Raw genomic sequence first — 21562 nt, 5'->3', positions numbered from 1 at the left:
TTATGACCCTTTAACACTGCCCTCATCACTGGTGTTCTGTCCACATAATCTGCACTGTTGATGTCAACTATGTTATGAGAGACAATGTACTCTACAATCTGTGCATTGCCTCCATCACAAGCTACGTGAAGGATGTTGTCACCATACTCATCCGTCACTGTCAGGTCACATCCTTTACTCACAAGTAGGTCAAACACTGCCTTGTGACCCATCAACGCTGCCCTTATCACTGGTGTTTCTTGAGATATATTTCTTCCATTGACGTCGGCTTTGTTTTGTGCAAAAATAGATTCGACTATATGTACATTTCCTCCTGTGCAAGCGAAATGAAGGATACTGGTTTTATCGTCATCCTTCACAGAGAGATCACACCCTTTGCTCATCAGCGTAAACATGTCAGCATCCCCACTTTCTGCTGCCCACATTGCTGCTGTTTTCCTATGTTTGTTCTGTACAAAGTCAACTCGTTTCTTCACAGACAAAACACATACAGCCAACTGGAGATTCCGTGTCTGAGCAGCAACAAGTACCACATCATTCCCATCATAGTCCTGTCTGTGTACATCAGCTCCGACAACGATCAGGTGCTGACAGATGTCTGCGTGTCCACTTAACGCTGCCACCAACAGGGGTGTTCTCCTGTCTCTGTTCACAGCATTTATGTCAAACGTCCCTGATGACAGGAGATGCTCCACTATAGCCTGGTTACCTCCCTTCGATGCCAAATGCAGCAGTGTGTTCTTGTCAGTGTCTACAACTGACAGATCTCCCCCTGTATTAAACAATGTGTCAAAAATGTGTTTATGTCCTCTCTCTACACAATACGACACAGGGGTTTTATGATATCTGTCTGTCTCGTTTACATCCTTATATCCCACATCCTGTACAATACCCAAGTTTCCCCCTTGACTGGCGTAGTGAAGAACTCCACGTGTCTTTGTATCCTTTAATGACAAGTCACACTGTTTTTTAGTTAGAAACTGAAAAATGATTTTGTGTCCTGAAGCTGCTGCTAACATCACTGGAGTCCTCCCGCTTGCATCCCTCGTGTTGATGTGGACCTTGCCCTGTGACAGGAGGAACTCTGCCAGCTCCACGTTCCCTGTTTCTGCTGCTGTGTGAAGCAGACCAATCGCCTCCAGAAGTAACATGTTGAGGCAGTCACCAACATGTCCATAAGAGAGTGTCTCCGACATGCTGAAGTCCTCAGGAGAGATGTGACAGTTCTGTGACAGAAGTAACTGAAACACATCTCTGTGGCCTCTGCATGCTGCAATCATCAGAGGTGTCTTTCCATACTGGCCTCTGTGGTTGATGTCAAACAACTTACTAGACATCAGATGTTTGACAACCCGGACACTACCGCCCTGACATGCCAGATGTAGGATAGTATCACCGTTATCATCAACACCAGTCAGGTCACACTTCCCTTCATCTGCCAGATACTCATACAGCTGACCATGACCTTTCAGTGCAGCCATCATGACTGGTGTTCTCAAGTCCTGTCCTGGCAGATTCTTCCAGACCTCCACGTGGGGAAGCAGTAACTTAACAACATCTGTATATCCCCTCAAACAGGCCAGATGGAGGGCAGAATTTCCGACTTTGTTCATGATCAGACACTCTGCATCATCTTTCAGTAAGATGTCGACCATGTTGGCATTATTCCTGTCCACAGCCATCATAAGAAGAGAGTTTCCATTAGCATCTGTATCGTTTGGTGTATAGGTGATATCTCCCCTCTGTAGATCCAGCAGCTGCTGCCGTAAATACAGGAAGGACTTGGTGTCTTGTAGTTTGATACAACAAGCTAGTTCCTCACTGACATGTACCTGTGACAGTTCCTGTTTCTGTAACACCTTCTGACACAGGTAATCATTGCCAGACTGTAGGACCCAGTACAAGAAGCACCTTAAACCAGTGGAAGAACCAGCTGTATCCTGTAAATATAGAACATTCACAAAACTGTCCCCGAGCTGTGTCAGGAACCTGTCTATGTTGTCCTCCCTGCTGAGAACTGGGTGACGGAATGTGTGTCTGAACTTCCCTCTCCTTGTGTCTTCTACCAGCTGTGTCAGAAACATGTTTGTGTTGTGACTGGAGATGACGATGGTTTTATCAGGCAAGTCTGTGAGATACTGTTTGTTGTCAGTTTCATATAAAACTTTGCAGTGTTTCCATAGAACTCCAGGAAACATGCTGTCAACAACAAACATACAGGCGTCATATATGACAGGCTCTGTGAAACTAATATCGTCGCCAGACTGACATAGATAGGTGGCACACAATCTGTGTAACATGTCAGGAAGATCATCTGTTCTTAATTCGGGAAAGAGAGACTGAAACTCTCTCGAACCATCGATATAATAACCACTCTGATCACGCTCATCACTTTCATCACTGTTATAGATATATGGATATGGATAGTAGTCTGCCACTAGGTTCCCAGAAACCAAGATATATATCATTGTAGCAGAATAATCAACATTTCTAAGTAATGTTTCTATTTCTTTTCTGAATTGGGAATGTGGATATGCGAAAAATGATACAGGATCTGTGGTAGGTCTGTCTTGAGAGAAGTGTTTGATGACCTTGGGGAAACCGACATATGAAGGAAGGTTAGCTATAATCTCCTCCCGTGTGTCTGATGGAATGTCTGTCTGCATCTCCAGCATCTGGGAATATTCCTGCTTTGTTCTGTCCAAGTTCTGTCTTCCTATCTGTGTTATGTCCGTCTTTCGATTGAACGTATCTCGTTTGCAGTTCGCGTATATAATAAGAACACAAACAAGCTTGTTGGTATAAGTTTTGTTGTGTATCTCTTTGACAAAGTTTGAATATACCCAGTGATCTGCCATGTCATCAATCACCACCAGTGTCGGTTTAGTTGCCTGGAATACATCCCTGTTGAAGTGCTCCCATCTGCTGCAGAAGACTGTGTTGTATCCTTGTTGCTGGTAGTCACAACACAGCATGTGTCCTATTGTGGTCTTACCTTCCCCAGGACCACCAGTCAGCATCACCAGGTTGTGTTGTTGTAGCTTGTCTCGGACTTCCTGGTAGGCAGCTGTCTTCACAAATAATCTCTCCCAATCTGAAACATATGGGCTCATTTGTCAAAAGCTGAAGACAAAATAACATATACACATACTCATAGCGATACAACCACAGATACATGAAGTAAAATAACATACAGAAACTGTATCTATTCATAACAGCAACACTCCAGAATAAACACTTTTACAATCCAAATTGTAACAGTTACTTTATTGTCTACGTGCTTATCTTGATTAATCCCTACATTCATTAATGTTGTGACGAGTATTGATTCAACATTCCATATCTAACATGCAGCACCCATGCATGCTTCGAAACGTCAGGAATCCTGTTGGAAAATGGATCACATGTCAAAAGCCGAAGACAAAAATAACATACACATTATAATATTCTTGTAAAGATATAACCGCTGAACAACCACAGAACAACCACTTTTATGATTCTGTGACGAGTATTAATTAAATATTCCGGATCTAACACGCATCGTCAAAGCTAAACAATTGTCCTTTAAAGGAGAAAGTGTATAGTATTACTGTTTGTAAATCAGATATTGAGAGTCAAATTCTACCTGTGAGTTTTCTTGATGGCCTTTGATGCTGAGTCATCGTCCTGAATATGTCAACCATCTTCCCATCTCTGGAAGTCAAGGACTGATGTACAGACACATGCGCTGCAGTTGTGTGAAGTTGCTGGATCCTGGTCAGGAAGTTCCGAGAACTTTTGTATATGTCTGGCGATACGACGCCATGAACGGGGTGAAAGTTGGTGCAAGTTCTGCTCCTGACAGCGACCGTCAGAGCCCGGGCCTGTGTGGAGTTGTAAAGAACAGCGTCAGGCTCATCTCTGGAAACAAACGTTAGGACGAGAACCACTCCGTCTGTCTTAAAGATGTAGGCGTCGCAGATGACGCTGTGTGGAGCTGGCACCTCCTCCTCTGGCTCCAGGAACGTCAGTGTAGGGGAGTTGATGTAGACGAAGTTTAAATCAGGTATGGATCTCACAGATGTTAAAATATCCGGCCTTACAAACAGCTTCACGTCTATTGGGTGAATGCAGTCTGCAACTGTTATAAAGACAATGCAATGAAAACATGCTGACATTTTTCCGAAGGGTCACTTCATTTGCACCTGATTTCAGTTGTGTAATAATCACTGACCAGCTGTTGTAATACTATTGTAATAACCTTATTTATCATATAAAGCTGGCTACCTCATGATACATCTCTTGAGTCTCCAAGGAAATATTGCTATTATGACATCGCATCACAATGCTTTGCCGACCATTGTGTCATTGGTTGCCATGATCTCACAACGAAATGACATCACCAATCGTTCTGCTACTGAACTAGTTAGCTGTACTTTTTACACTGGTTACTACTGTCTACAAGCTGTAAAACATGGAAGCCTGATTTTGTTAGTTGAATAAAATATCACCATCGTGACTTTTATCTCCTTATTTTGAGGATCAACTGTTATCGACTTGAGTTCATATATTTGATATAAAAAGACACAAGGTTGTTTTTTCTCTATTGATTTCGTATGCTTTGACGTCCATTACATAACTTTTACTTACTACTGCCAGGTGTGTCAAATACAGCATAGGAAAAGTCCACATCTGGAAATGCAGCAAAGCCAGTTATGCCAGAGTAAATTGTACATTACTGGTCACACAAGTAGGAATGCACACGATTAATTGATAGTATATTATAAATTATCAGTGCAGAGAACAAACAGTCTATATTTTCCGCCAAAACATTTCAATTGGCATATAACTTATACAATTTGATTTAAGCCTTGGATATTGCGGCCACGTTGGGGACATGTTGAGTCTGGGTCTTCAGGCTTTAACACGTTAACCCCTCCACTTTTACAGAAGAATAAACTTGTTGATATCGTAATGATAATGATACTTGTATTGCTAAAATGAATCAGTCTGAGATATACCCCTACCATCAAAGTCCAGATACTTGAGTCCTGGTGTCCTCTGTGGTCTGGTGATGGAGTGCTGGACCTCCCCGTCAGAGCTGTAGGTGCTGGACAAATCCGAGTCTTCACTCTCGTTGGATGACATTGTGAATTCTGTAGGATAGCGCTCTTTGATTTATATGATAAAGTCTTTTCCCAAAGACACAATCACTATCTGTTCCAACTTAATGATAAGTACCATGCATAACTAAATATATTTGCAATAAAGGCTTGCATAAAAAATAAGAAAACAGTCACTGTATTCACTGCACGTCTTTTATGTACGGGAATAGATTATGTTCTGTGTGTTTAGATTGTGTTCGCTCTCAGTCTCCACCTCATTGTTTGTATCCCTTTCCATGAAGGGAGCTGCCGTATTCTTCGTAGCCACTCAGTCCTTTCCATTCTGCATATTCCATGATTCTGTATTTCATAAATTCTTGGCCCCTGTTTGTCACAGAAGACAATCCCACCAAAGAACCTCACTGCTACTTCAAGTACACACTTGTTCCCTCCACCAGGGAGTCTATGGATTCCTATTTGGACAAGATCAGACGGTGGGTCACCAAATTCACCAGTGAAAGATAACACACAAATTTCCTCCTTTACCTTCCTGGACAGATCTGTCAGAAGTTCCTCTGGATTATCAACCTGAAAACCGACAAAATGGGGTACTTTAGTCTTGTAACCGTTCTCTGTGATCACTCTTTCCTCTACTCCCACATAATATGACCCTCCACCAGGAACTTTAGACATAGACGTTATATTGTCCTTGAGTTTAAGATCTTCCCAAATATACTGCACATGTGAGATGTCATTCTTTGGACAGAACAGTTTCAGTTCAACATTCTGAGATTCTTGGTACAGCTGCAGCTTGTCTTGATCAATTCCCTTTAAAGCAGGTGCACCACGTGATGCCTCGTATCGAGAATGTGCCAGCAAGTAAACTAAATTAAATGTTGTAGGGCTTGTGTTTTCAAAGTCATTGCATATCTTGGTGTTAACATTTGCTGTTGAAATTCCACATGTGCGAGCTACATCTATCAATAAAACATCTTTAATGTTTTCAAACCCTGGTATCTCATGCAACCATGTAGTGTGATATGTGTCCACATAGGAAGATCCACACTCAATCAGGTCCTGTAGAGTTTTGTCCACAAACTCATGGAAGTACTCCAGATACCTGTCTCCCTCCTTCTGTCCGTGTAGGTGAACCAGCAGATGTCCCCCGAGCGTGTTCCTGAGAGCTGACACTTTCTTCTCTATGTCCTGGAGGATCTTCTTCTTCCCCTTCTTGACCTCCTTATTCTTTCCTTGACCAGTGATGATGCTTCTGTCTGCGTGAACGATAAAGCTGTGTGGAGCAGAGCTGTACTGTCTGTATTCACGTTCAAGAGATGAGCAGGATTGACACATACCTGAAATAATAATAATAATAATAATAATAATAATAATAATAATAATAATAATAATAATAATAATAATTTCCAATATTGTCTATGAAGAAACTTTCACGATATGATTCTTTTTCAAACATATTGCGATTCAACATATCCAATTTGATAACAGTTAGTACTTAAACTATTATGCATAAATTTAACCTGGATCCATCTTAATTCAGAACTTTGTGTACACCAGTTTGCCATAAGGTTAAAGTTTGCCCACCCTGTATCTGTATAAGAACATCGACCCATTTACTGTTTTATGAAGTTAGGGTTTAATTGGGCTTCATAAAATGCATACCTTTTAGATGGTTTATTTTTCATACATTAATACTTTGTATCAAATCATGTTGCTTAGGGTGAATTCTCGTATCAATATTCTTCCATAATCCATCTCATGGAGAATACAAAACAATATTGAAGTCCCCACCGAAAGTAAAGTCTTAGATGTTTGGACTTATGATAAAGAAATTGCTTACATCCGCGAAAAGTGTTTTCTCTGAACGTGATCATTTGGGACCATATATACCTGCTATGTGTGTCGCTTGTAACAATGATAATCAATTAATAGATAAAGGAATCTACCTCATCCATCACTGGCTGCGTACAGAATATATATATATATATATATATATATATATATATATATATATATATATATATATATATATACGTATACATATATATTAGGCTTATTCAGAAACATAGTGACATTGGTTCCATGCAAAAATTCAGTATGGTAGCTCAAATGATTTGTTCAAATGTTTTATCTACCTTGGTTGTAAGTCAGTCACAAACAACATAAGATGTCTATTGCTGAAGTCACCATTAAGTGACATAATCCTAAATGGTTATAAGTGGAAAAGGAAAAAATATTAAAAAAACATTCAAACCGTTAATTTTCAACAAGCCGTGGCATTTCGTAAGCTACATTAACAGTTAAACAAAAGTTGTTAAATGAGCACATGCTGTTCACGTTCGAAACTCACCAAATGTGAATCGCGACCTTAAAGTCGAGGAGATGTCTTGATGGACATATATTTTATATTGAACATTGCATTATGCATAGCTACTTATTTTCCCGTTAGTATACACGGTTGTCTGCCCCAACCAGTAAACACGTTCTGATCAGTTATCCAGTGAATAGGAGATATTATGTAGATATTTTGCTTGTTTCAGGAAATGTACCACCAAATCCTTGTCTCAAAGATTAACCATAATTTACAACACAATCAAGGAAGGACTTGGTACATATTCGCAAAACGTATTTGAGACAATTGGATAATACCATGTCGATTATTAAAACTTGAAAGGATTATAATTTATTTACATATTTTATTTTAGGTCATCATGTTGGGTTTTATATATATTTCTTTGACTTATAGAATCCATGAATCTTCTGCGACCAAAATGGGTTTTATCTTATTCTGTTGGCATTCGTTTGCATCCAGAAACGAGTTAATTCTGTACATACAGAATTACGACGTGGAAGGAAATGGTTGTGCATACGTCGCGTATCAACATTGCAAATAGTAAATGGGTCTATGTATTCCAGGGCAGAATGCCTGATTGATCTGGATTAGGTCAGAAGTCCAAATGAGAAGGTTGTTGTGGGTCCTGTTCTATATTTCTTATCGCTGCTACAGATGGGTATTTACAGCAGGCTGAACAAGAGCTGGTCTTGGACAAGTGTTGACTGGGATGGATTATCTTGAGATTTCCAAGGCAGAAGATCAGTAAATTGGATTCTCCACTAGGAGTGAACAAGAAAAACATGTGTTTTTCATAGTCCGTAACCAAAACACAATTCTTTCCTGCAAGATATGTATTCCTTGTATGAAATTATATTTACGTTACATGGGCTGTGCTTTATTGCTTTCAAAATCGAAACTAGGTGGGATAGAAATCCGTATATTAACTTGTGACGGTCGCTTTCAGAAGCGTAGAGCTTGTCAGTTGGGTGTATAAAAAAATGTCATTGTCACTCTGCATTGAAACTGGGTGATTTCGACATGGACATATGAGTTCATAATAGTGATAAACAGAAAACATTTTCAAAATTATACCCACCTAATCTTTTACGTTTACCGGATTTGTTCAATTAAAACGACTTGAAAATGTAGTCTCTCTTTGGAGACTCATTCATTAGGGATCCTTCATGTATTAATTAATGATGAAGCTTCTGATACAATACAAAAAAAGGACTAATAAACTAAGGTTGATCGATAAAGACATAAACTCGCAAATTCCTAATATTGATTTTTTCAAGAAGGAATCTCACTAAAAAAAACAATTCCACCATAAAATTTCAAACTTGATAAGGTGGAAACATTTCCCAATTGATGATTGTCCTAAACCAAATACAGTTCTTACATGTGCTTTTGTAAGTCTACAATATCTCTTTTCTATTAAGTTATGATAGTCGCCTTCAGAGTGTGCCACATTTGCCAGATTTGTCACTGTGCTTTGCAATGAGATGATTTTGACATGGTTATGAGAATTCATAATTGTGACAAACAGACATTATCTTCACAGTTATGCCCTCCTGATCTTTTATTTCTATCAGAGGTTGAGGACTCTTCCACAGTTATCAATTAATGATGACGTTTTAGTATAAAGACATCAAAATTACAAATAATTACTTCTTTCACTTCACTGCGTATGAAAAAGGCAGAGGTTTCAAATAATTTAATGGATGGTTTTTGGAAGGATTCTCTTCCACCCTACGCTCCAGATGGGGATATGACCAATCCATATATATTAATTTCTTTCAGTGGCATTTAGAAGTTGGTGTGATGAAGTAAGACGAGTTCTGTGGATGAACAACTTCTTTATTACAATTAGATGTAGATCCTTCGGCGTAGGACTTGCTTGATAAAGGTGTTAGGATCTACACCGAAACGTCGCACTAATTGTAATAAAGAAGTTGTTCATCCATAGAACTCGTCTTACTTCATATAAATTAATGTCTAGCATTGCTTCTGGTTTGTCGCAAAGGCCTTGGTGTTACAGAAACGCTTACCTGCTGTTTGTTCGACAGCACTATTCCAACTACCCCTGATGAGTCGAGACTCATGGTTGTATGAAACACAGACAGGCTATCCCTCATCAAGTTCCCATTGCATAATTTCAAATGTTCACAGAAAAATATGTATTTGGTATTTACAACTGTCTTGTCTCGTCTTTCTGTTATCGCCATATCTTGCTTTATACAGATTCATGTGGTCTTGAGTATCCTTTTACATCCATAACTTCAGAGCTGTCCAGATAAAACATTGACTCGTCTCTGAACAGAATACCATCCAAGACTTACTTCTGAAGCTCTGTCTGTCCACACCTAACAAGCGGTGATGTGGATGTAAAAACTGGGCGTGTCGCTAGACATCGGGGCCATATGCTCCCTCAACCAGTTGCGTACAGTTCTGCCACTAATTGGTCTCAACCCATGAATGGTAGTTTGGCTTCGATTGGTGTCGATCGATGCACCATCCACTACCCCGCCATTCTGTCGACCTAAATGAAACTAGCAGTGGCTGGTTGATGTGAACCCGCCATGTTGTTAACTCAAATGTAGATAGCAGTGGCTGGTTGATCTGACCCCGCCCTTTTGTTGCCTCAAATGTAGATAGCAGTGGCTGGTTGCTGGGGTTGATTTCATTTCTTTCAAACTTCCCAGCTTATTGGTGGTAGACTCTGGACTCCTTACGTTTGGTACTTGGTTTATTTTCTTTCAATTGCAAGATAACCCTGTCTCAAAAGAATGCATACCACTGCGTATATGGAACATGGTTCCATTGTCAAAGTATTTCGGGGCTTGTTTTACCATAGATTTCCTTATTTATTCCATTGGTAGAGATTGGCAAGGGATTTAAATATTTCCTTCATTGTAACGCCACATCTACTACTTGAGTACCAGCTGTAGAGTCTTGTAAAACTACGTTTTACTGTTATTTGCTTACCTTGATGGAATAACAAAAAGGAATCGTCACAATCCACAGCTACATATGAAAAGACCGTGAAATCCTTCCTACTCCAGTCACACACCGGTCATACTCCAGTCATACTCCGTTCACACTCCAGTCATACTCCAGTCATACTACGATCATACTCCAGTCATACTCCGGTCATACTACAGTCATACTATGATCCTACTCCAGTCACACTCCAGTCATACTCCAGTCATACTCCAGTCATACTCCAGTCATACACCAGTCATACTCCGGTACCTCTCCAGTCACACTCCAGTCATACTCCAGTCATATTCCAGTCATACTCCAGTCATACACCAGTCATACTCCGGTACCTCTCCAGTCATATTGCAGTCATACTCCAGTCATACTCCGGTCAAACTCCAGTCACACTCCAGTCATACTCCAGTCATACTCCAGTCATACTCTAGTCATACTCCAGTCATACTCCAGTCATACTCCAGCCATACTCCGGTCAAACAAAACAGTCATACTCTAGTCATACAATGTTCATACCCCAGTCATACTCCAGTCACACTCTGGTCATACTCCAGTCATACTCCAGCAATACTCCAGTCATACTCCAGCCATACTCCGGTAAAACAAAACAGTCATACTCTAGTCATACAATGTTCATACCCCAGTCATACTCCAGTCACACTCTGGTCATACTCCAGTCATACTCCAGCAATACTCCAGTCATACTCCAGTCATACTCCAGTCACACTCCAGTCATACTCCAGTCATACTCCAGTCATACTCCGGTCATACTACAGTCACACTCTGATCATACTCCGTTCACACTCCAGTCATACTCCAGTCATACTCCAGTCATACTCCAGTCATATTACAGTCATACTCCGGTAAAGCAAAACAGTCATACTCTAGTCATACAATATTCATACTCCAGTCATACTCCAGCCATTATCCAGCCAAACTCCGAAAAACAAAACAGTCACACTCCAGTCACAATCCGGTCATATTCCTTTCACACTCCAGGCATACACCAGTCATACTCCGGTATATTTGCTTACCTTGATGGAATAACAAAAAGGAATCGCCACAATCCACAGCTACGTATGAAAAGACCGTGAAATCCTTCCACGGAAACACCGCAGAATACCTGTAACCTGCTCCCTGCTCGAGAACACAAGCCAAGTCTGCGTTACTGAAAATTGTAAAGCGAATGGTTTGTTTAGTATCACATCCAGACCAGGCAACTCTATGCTTGATCAAATAATAACCGGTTACGCTGTTAGGGCATGATGACACACACAACCTGTTATCTATTTATGGACTTTGACAGCTTGCGTCAGTTACTTGCTCTGTCGAGACAGGCGGCTCAAGCTACATATTTCATCGAGGGTTATGTGTTTTATACTTTTGAGATCCTATTTCTCATCTGTCATAGTTTATAAAAATCTGTGATTTATCGATCGAGAAACCGCCAATTAAACCATTTAACCAATCATTTCCACAGAATCAACTTGACAAATTAAATCACATTATTTATGTCACTCCAAATGCGGACTGTTCTTTGCATGACATTATCTGCTGCATGTATAACCCAGAACACTAGAACACATAATTTCCAAAGTAAATGAACCACAAAAGGGTAATAAAAAATCCGTGAGAACAATGTCTTTCTCGTATGCTTCGAAACAAACAGTAGATAGTCAGAGGAAGGTTCAGTTTAACCTTAGGATTCAGAGACAGGGGAGTTGTCGAGGTCGTAGGTGAGAGTTTAACGCACACAGTAAGGTGACGAATAAACACCACCGTGATCTTACTGTTTCTGTCCCAATAAGTGTCAGAAAGCACTGCCACTAAAGCTCATAAAGGAATCTCCTGAAACTCACTGGTACACTGCACAGGCACTTGTTCAAATATGATTGAATCGGTTTTAGAACTCACACAATTAAATGATAACACTCTGTGTGCAGGGCCAAAAGTGTCGTATTCATTCCCTTGCTGACCTCGAATGTTGTGAAATCATGAAACTGACAGAATCCCTCATGCGATACAAGGCCAGACCATCTGCCGCCTAAACACAACAGTCATACTCCAGTCATATTCCTGTCATACTCCCGTCATACTCCGGTCATACTCCGGTCATACTCAGGAAAACACAAAAGTCATACTCCAGTCATACACCGGTCATTCTCCAGTCATACACCGGTCATATACCAGTCATATTCCAGTCATACTCCTGTAATACTCCGGTTATCCTTCAGTCATACTACGATCATTCCCCGGACACTTTCCAGGCATACTCCAGTCATTCTATAGTCATACTCAAGGCACACTCCTGTCGCTCTCCAGTCATACTACAATCATACTCCAGTCATACTTCAGGCATACCCCGGTCACTTTTCAGTCATACTCCAGTCATACTCCTGTCATACTCCAGTCATGCTACGATCATGCTCCGGTCATACTCCACTCATACTCCAGTCATACTCCGGTCATACTCCAGTCATACTCCTGTCATACTCCACTCATACCCTGATCACTTTCCAGCCATATTCAAGTCACACTTCGGTCATACTCCAGTCATACCCCGGTCACTTTTCAGTCATGCTCCAGTCATGCTACGATCATGCTCTGGTCATACTCCACTCACTTATACTCCTGTCATACTCCACTCATACCCTGATCACTTTACATCCATATTCAAGTCACACTCCGGTCATACTCCACTCATACTAAAGTCATCCTCCAGTAATACTCGTCTCATACTCCACTCATAGTCCAGTAATACTCCGATCATACTCCAGTCATACTCCAGTCATACTCCAGTCATATTCCAGTCATACTCCAGTCATAATCCACTCATACTCCAGTCATACTCCAGTCATACTCTGTCACTCTCCACTCATACTCCACTCATACTCAGGTAAAGCACAGAAGCCATATTCTCGTAATACTCCAGTCATACTCCGGTCATCGTCCAGTCATACTCCGATCATACTCCACTCATGCTCCAGTCATACTTCAGTCATACTTCAGTCATACCCCAGTCATACTCCAATCATACTCCAGTCATAATCCACTCATACTCCAGTCATACTCCAGTCATACTCCAGTCATACTCCACGCATACTCCACTCATACTCCACTCATACTCCACTCATACCCTGGTCAATCTCTACTCATACTCCAGTCAAACTCCCGTCATACTTCAGTCATACTCTAGTCACTCTCTAGTCATACTCCAGTCATACTCCAGTCACTCTCCACTCATACTCTGGTCATTTTTCTCTCATACTCCACTCATACTCCAGTCATAATTCTCTCATACTCCACTCATACTCAGGTAAAGCACAAGAGCCATATTCTCGTAATACTCCAGTCATACTCCGGTCATAGTCCAGTCATGCTCCGATCATACTCCGATCATACTCCGATCATACTCTTGTCATACTCCAGTCATACTCCACTCATACTCCACTCATACTCCAGTCATACTCTGGTCACTCTCTAGTCATACTCCAGTCATACTCCCGTATACTCCAGTCATACTTCTCTCATACTCCACTCATACTCCAGTCATACTCCGGTCATACTTCAGTCATGCTCAGGTAAAGCACAACAGCCATACTCTCGTAAGACTCGCGTTATACTCCAGTCATACTCCTGTCATACTCCCGTCATACTCCAGTCATACTCCTGTCATACTCCCGTCATACTCCAGTCATACTCTGGTCATATTCCAGTCATACTCCAGTCATACTCCAGTCATACTCCAGTCATACTCCGGTCATACTCAGAAAAACATAACAGTCATACACCGGTCATTCTCCAGTCATACACCGGTCATATACCAGTCATATTCCAGTCGTATTCCAGTCATACTCCAGTCATGCTCCTGTCATACTCCGGTTATTCTCCAGTCATACTACGATCATTCCCCGGACACTTTCCAGGCATACTCCAGTCATTCTATAGTCATACTCAAGGCAAACTCCTGTCGCTCTCCAGTCATACTACAGTCATACTCCAGTCATACTCCAGTCATGCTACGATCATGCTCCGGTGATACTCCACTCATACTCCAGTCATACTCCTGTCATACTCCAGTCATGCAACGATCATGCTCCGGACACCCTCCACTCATACTCCAGTCAATCTCTTGTCATACTCCAGTCATACTCCTGTCATAATCCACTCATACCCTGATCACTTTCCAGCCACATTCAAGTCACACTCCGGTCATACTCTAGTCATGCTACATTCATGCTCCGGTCATACTCCACTCATACTCTGGTCACTCTCCACTCATACTCCAGTCATACTCCAGTCATACTCCAGTCATACTCCAGTCACTCTCCACTCATACTCTGGTCATACTTCTCTCATACTCCACTCATACTCCAGTCATAATTCTCTCATACTCCACTCATACTCAGGTAAAGCACAAGAGCCATATTCTCGTAATACTAAAGTCATACTCCGGTCATAGTCCAGTCATGCTCCGATCATACTCCGATCATACTCCACTCATACTCTAGTCATACTCCAGTCATAACCCAGTCATACTCCACTCATATTCCAGTCATAACCCACTCATACTCCAGTCATTCTCCAGTCATACTCCACTCATACTCCAGTCATACACCGGTCATACTCCAGTCATACACCGGTCATACTCCAGTCATATTCCAATCATACTCCAGTCATACTCCGGCAACTCTACGATCATATTCCAGTCATACTCCAACCATACTCCGTAGAAACAAACAGTCATACTCCAGTCACACTCAGGTCATACTCCGTTCACACTCCAGTCAGACGCCAATCATACATCCGGGAGCTCTCCAGTCATACTACGGTCATAATCCAGTCATACTCCAGTCATACCCCTGACACTTTCTAGTCATACACCTGTCATACTCCAGTCATATTCCGGGCATATTCAAGTCATATTCCGGTCATAGTCCGGTCATACTCCGTTCACACTCCAATCATACGGCAATCATGTTCCGGGAGCTCTTCAGTCCTACTACGGTCATAATCAAGTCACACTCCAGTCATACTCCAGTCATACTCGGGGCATACTCCAGTCTAACTCACGCCATACTCTGTTCATAAGCTGTCACACTCCAGTCATACTCCAGTCATACTCCAGTCATACACCGGTCATACTCCAGTCATACTCAAGTCATGATCCAGTCCTACTCCAGTCATATTCCAGTCCTACTCCGGCCATACTCCGGTCATACTTCACTCATGCTCCAGTTCCCTTGGCAATCAAGTTGAACTAGCACGCTCATTCCTGGTAAATCTACAGGGTAATGTCATCATAGAGCGGGATTACAATCTGGCTTCAATAGCTCAGAGACTGTTTTATTACTTTAATATTTGGCAACATCTTTTATTTGAAAAACAATACATTTTGAACCAGTCATAGAAAAGAAATTAATCTTGCACTTTGGTAATATGTGTTAGATGTATCATACCCTGTGATGCTTTTTCAGAGTCTTTTATCGATCTACCCATGTGTAATTCTGCTGGCAAAAAGGCTACCGTTTTGCCGTAGTGGTAGTGTTAAAAGGTAAAAATGCATCCCAAACACCTCAGAAAAGTCAAAATAGGGAAGGAAAATGGCGGCTAGCATATCAATACCTTTGCTGATGTGTTTGCCTAATGTAGACAAATTGGGGACAAAAAGTCTCAGAGGAAAGGCATTTTCCGATCACTAACATGTCTCAAAGTCTGATGTGTCTTTAAGACATCAAAATAATACTCCAGCGAACATTACAGACACGTCACCCTCGAACACCTCAAAAACATCTCCTCATAGTCAAGCGAGTGGCACGTCTGTGTTGGGTTGGACTGCACTTTAGTTTATGTGGACTGCACTTAAGTTTATGTGGATATCAAACCTTGGGTTACGTTAATTTGTGTATGGGTATGCGACGGTACGTAAAGGTATTTGTAGGAAATTAGAAGCAGGGACCTCGAATGCATTCCTCACGACCATTCGAGTTGCAAACTAGCAATGGAATGGACTGGCAATATGTGTAGGTAGCTGCTGGGCGGTGCCTTGGGAGGGTAGATATAGCTGTGTTCTCTTGTGAACTGAATTGTTAAGACGAATCCAATACCTGTATGTCAGATTAATTCTCTTCCATCAGAAACAACAGACACATCGTCTCATGAACACACAGGCCACTTTCCCACTGTACTGAGCAATTTTTGACTCATACATGTGTTTGACAGAGATTTGAAATGGTTTTGTTTCACTGTTAAAGATTAACGGGACAAAAACTGATTTCCTTTCACATTTGAGTAACTATGGGATTTTGAGGACCCACTTATCGATTTTTACTGATAAGAACTGTGTAAATAATCACCTCGCCTAGTCGGACGACGGTGGCAACTGAATATCGATTTCCTCTACGCCACATATCACTTCTGATAACAGAATAATAAATTACCCTCGCAGTAGGAGACCACTCAATAGGACAATTGTATATCATGTGTATGCACCGCTTAACCAGGCCATATAAAGGACGAAATCGTTTTGGGTTTTTTACACATAAATCTCTGAAAAAACAAATGTTAGGGTAATTTCGTGTAAACTACTGATCGCACTGTCCATACTGGACGTTATACGTATTTGCAGACAACTAAAAATGCATTGAGATATTCGTGTTGATAAAAGGATGAAATACAATCTTCAAGATATGACGACAAATGATAAACAGTGAATGTTTATCATTATCATTTACAATGTAACAAATGTTATATTTGGGATAACACTTTCTTAGTTAAGTACAGATTCTTGTACTTTTTTGGGTTGGGTCCCATTCGGGATTCGAACCCACACTGCCAGAGTGAGGCAAAACAATCGCCAGCACACACAGCCGGAAATTACAACCACAACAGCAAATGTTAATGTTTTACGAGCAGAGCTGTTGGGGTATGCAACTCCTCGAGTGTTGGTCCTCGGTACACTTGCTTGAGAAAAACCTAAGGAACTCACAACTCCCCCCTCTCCTGTTTCACGTTATGACACATTTAAATATTATACTTATTTTATGTCTAAACTTCATATTTCATTATTATTATCTAGAAAATGTTAGAGTTTAATTTGAATCAGTACTGCCATATTGTAACACTCAATTTAATATGAACAAGTTCATAACATGCCAGTTCTAAATGACCGCTAATAATATTATTTACTGTTTAATACTCATGCACTATCCAGTGATGGTTTGAGTGTAATGCGTCGTGGGCTCCTCCAGTTTTCTGTGTCATTAATATATATTTCTCTCTTATATTGCGACATCTACGATTATATTCCCCTTCTGTGTCTGTCATTACCTGTTCAGATGAATATACAGTCTATATTTTCATGCATTAGTGTAACGTTCATGTAGCTTAGTCGCAATTAGTCATAGTAGAATGGAGATACTGTGTTTTCACTGTAAAGCTGGGTTACCTGTAGGTTTAATTAAACATTGGAAATATCACGCTGAGCGTTCGGTTCCAAATTCAATTTAGCGCGGTTAAATCTACAGGTATCCCAGTTCTACATTGAAAACACCATATGTTTATCTCAAAAGTGTTGTTGCAATGTGAAAGTTGATCACTGACATTCTTGACAAACATAAGGATGGATGTTGTTGCAATGTGAAAGTTGATCACTGACATTCTTGACAAACATAAGGATGGATGTTGTTGCTATGTGAAAGTTGATCACTGACATTCTTGACAAACATAAGGATGGATGTTGTTGCTATGTGAAAGTTGATCACTGACATTCTTGACAAGTATAAGTGTGGATGTTGTTGTCGCTGGCGCATGGTGTCGTCATTGTTGGGTAGTGATTCGGAGTCGGGTGCTCATGATGTGGTTGAATTCGTGCAGTCAAAATATCACGAAAACAAATTCTTTGTCCAAAAACAGAAAAACCTCTGTGATGTGATGTTGTTGTTCTCTCTGATAATTATGTTCAACGATTCTATCATGACATATCCAAACACACGTTTTCAACCACCTCGTGCAAATCCTCCCCAGGAATGCTTTCCTCTGCCTGATCATCTTGAAATTGAGGTCCGAATCATTGTGTACCGGGATAGTTCAATCTTTATTTGTTTGGAGATGTTTTGATATCTTCAAAACCTGATTCTCAGCAATCTTTGAGTTATAAATATATATGTACACGTCGGAATAATCGGATGTTTGCGGATAACGAGCGTTATACGTTTTGCTGATAGATATATGCCCAAATCTGCAGAGGCAATGTGAAAATAACGTTTCTGAATGGATCTATTTATATGACACTATCGTATTTTTGATAGCATACTGGAGTCCTGAATGTGCTTCGGAAAAGAATATATCCAAATTTTTCTACTACATATATGTTTCGTGTAACTACATGTATGATCTTCGTCGGCTCCTAAATCATGAGAAACGTCGTTAACATTCAAGGGAAGTCCATCTGTGAGGTGTTTCGGTATTCATTTCTCCAAAACCACCAGAGTTATGGAATAGTCTCAAGTAGGTTTTGTAAAGTCTACTGGTGTTAACGCTGTAGTTCAACTCTTGTGTTTCACTGTGAACTTGCTGGCCATTTTACTTTGGAGGATGTAATGTTGAAATTGTAAAGGGAAAACGGGGTTTGTTTGCCACTTGTCCAATCACCATTCAATAAGGCAGATCACTAGATTCTAAGTGATTATTTCTTGCACTGGCGTATATATCGTGCACTTTCGTCTTAACCTTTCTGTGGTATCTTTAGTGTGTAATTATCTGGAGATATTTCAATGTAAAAGTCGGTCCTTCATGTATATTTCCTCTCTAGGCTCGGACATCCTCTGGGTGCGTTAAGCAAAACACACTCGAACAGGCTCTAGTTGTACAATTACGCCATCTATCAAATATAGATATAAATAGGTTGCAAACATAATACCACATTGCAATCGTCCACTTCTCTTGTGTCCACCATTAGCTGCCACTGTTTCCTCTTACACTTCTCCTGTGTCATGTTATGTCATGTTAACATCATTTGTCTCATTAGCATCGTCAATATGCCTTCTTCGCCTTTCATGAAACTGATTCTTTAATACCATTATGCTCATTTCATTTTAAAGTGTCGCATCGCCCCCGATATAGAGGTATGAAATGCTACAGGTTCACCAGCGTCATCTCTTGTAATAATGTATAGTATTCTGAAGATTATCGTGGTGTAAAGGAACATATTACACCGGGTTATACAGAGTCTTTCAGTATAGCTTTACCGAAAGCTGGTTAGCTATTCTGTCAGTACATGGCCTACGATTTGATCTTCTATGTAAATATATAAACTGTGAAAGGTTGTGGATCAGGGCATCTGTGCCAATTCTACTTCTCGGGTTTGAGCAGCGTGCAACCCGCACCGACCATACTGTTAATACCTCCTGCCGCAACAGGTACTCCATTACAAACCTGTACCCGCTTTAGTGAGTATGAGTTAAGATTTATAGTCAGATCGGCAATATTTCGTGACTGCATCATACATAAAGTACATAAATATAGACACTTCAAACCTGTCAACAAAGGACAGTAAAACAACTAGATTTTCACAGCTATGAATTTAAAACTGGTATGTGACCATAAAATTGTGACTATTCCGAACAATACATTATGAAAATGGGCTTTAGATCGCCAGCACCTGAAGGTAGAACACCATACCCAGCAGGAATTTCTCCATCCCTTTAGCCAGAGATGAACACAAAAACATTCCGCGATTAAAACACTGGTAGACATACAAATACTTTGAATGACATGGGCTTACATACAGGTTCAGTTGGACAATGATGTTAGCTTCAGTACAAGTGCCGTACACCTTGTTCATCGGTTTATCTGTTTGTTAACCAACAGTTTATTTATGCAACACAGATTGCTTGCAGTTTACACCCCTTCTTGTGTTGCTAATCCCAAGCTTCGGGGTCGCGCCATGACCTAGATAAACTTTCCCAGTGGCCGCAAAGGTGATATTGAAGCACAGCAACCGAAAAAGATTTATTGGATAGGGGGGATGTGCAGGGAGTTGAGGTGAGGCCTCACGACGCTGATAAGGGGCGCTTGGCTTACAGCATTGAGTTGAGGTGAGGCCTCACGACTCTGATTGGGGACGCTTGGCTTATAGCATTGAGTTGAGGTGAGGTCTCACGACGCTGATAAGGGGAGTTTGGCTTATAGCATTGAGTTGAGGTGAGGTCTCACGACGCTGATAAGGGGCGCTTGGCTTATAGCATTGAGTTGAGGTGAGGCCTCACGACGCTGATTAGGGGCGCTTGGCATATGGCATTGAGTTGAGGTGAGGCCTCACGACGCTGATAAGGGGCGCTTGGCATATAGCATTGAGTTGAGGTGAGGCCTCACGACGCTGATTAGGGGCGTTTGGCTTACAGCATTGAGTTGAGGTGATGCCTCACGACGCTGATTAGGGGCGCTTGGCTTATAGGATTGAGTTGAGGTGACGCCTCACGACGCTGATAAGGGGCGCTTGGCTCATAGCATTGAGTTGAGGTGAGGCCTCACAACGCTGATAAGGGGCGCTTGGCTTATAGCATTGAGTTGAGGTCAGGCCTCACGAAGCTGATAAGGGGCGCTTGGCTTATAGCATTGAGTTGAGGTGAGGCCTCAAAACGCTGATAAGGGGCGCTTGGCTTTTAGGATTGAGTTGAGGTGAGGCCTCACGACGCTGATAAGGGGCGCTTGGCTTATAGGATTGAGTTGAGGTGAGGCCTCACGACGCTGATAACTGGCGCTTGGCTTATAGGATTGAGTTGAGGTAATGCCTCACGACGCTGATTAGGGGCGCTTTGCTTATAGCATTAAGGTGAGGTGAGGCCTCACGACTCTGATTAAGGACGCTTGGCTTATAGCATTGAGTTGAGGTGAGGCCTCACGACGCTGATAAGGGGCGCTTGGCTTATAGCATTGAGTTGAGGTGACGCCTCACGAAGGTGATAAGGGGCGCTTGGCTCACAGCATTGAGTTGAGGTGAGGCCTCACAACGCTGATAAGGGGCGCTTGGCTTATAGCTTTGAGTTGAGGTGAGGCCTCACAATGCTGATAAGGGGCGCTTGACTTATAGGATTGAGTTGAGGTGAGGCCTCACAATGCTGATAAGGGG

At 41.4% G+C, this 21562-nt stretch overlaps 1 protein-coding gene across 5 annotated transcripts in view; it reads right to left on the bottom strand.

Moving 5' to 3' along the window:
- Window positions 1-21562, bottom strand: part of LOC124123574 (serine/threonine-protein phosphatase 6 regulatory ankyrin repeat subunit A-like) — a 407486-nt gene that overhangs the window by 19457 nt on the left and 366467 nt on the right. For 2 of the 5 annotated variants that reach the window (XM_048395650.1, XM_048395652.1), the window contains 2 exons: window positions 3626-4120; window positions 1152-3094 (listed from right to left, as the gene is read on the bottom strand). In XM_048395650.1, coding sequence (XP_048251607.1) covers window positions 1152-3094; window positions 3626-4120 — 2438 coding nt within the window. Of the gene's footprint in view, window positions 1-1151; window positions 3095-3625; window positions 4121-4629; window positions 4672-5006; window positions 6440-10422; window positions 10492-11465; window positions 11599-21562 lie in introns of those variants that run through there. The other 3 variants (XM_048395653.1, XM_046486776.2, XM_048395651.1) reach the window with 3 other exon arrangements.

The sequence above is a fragment of the Haliotis rufescens genome, unplaced genomic scaffold (assembly GCF_023055435.1).
Source record: "Haliotis rufescens isolate VD_foot unplaced genomic scaffold, xgHalRufe1.0.p SCAF_14, whole genome shotgun sequence".
Classification (NCBI taxonomy): domain Eukaryota; kingdom Metazoa; phylum Mollusca; class Gastropoda; order Lepetellida; family Haliotidae; genus Haliotis; species Haliotis rufescens.
This window is presented reverse-complemented; position numbering and strand designations above follow the sequence as displayed.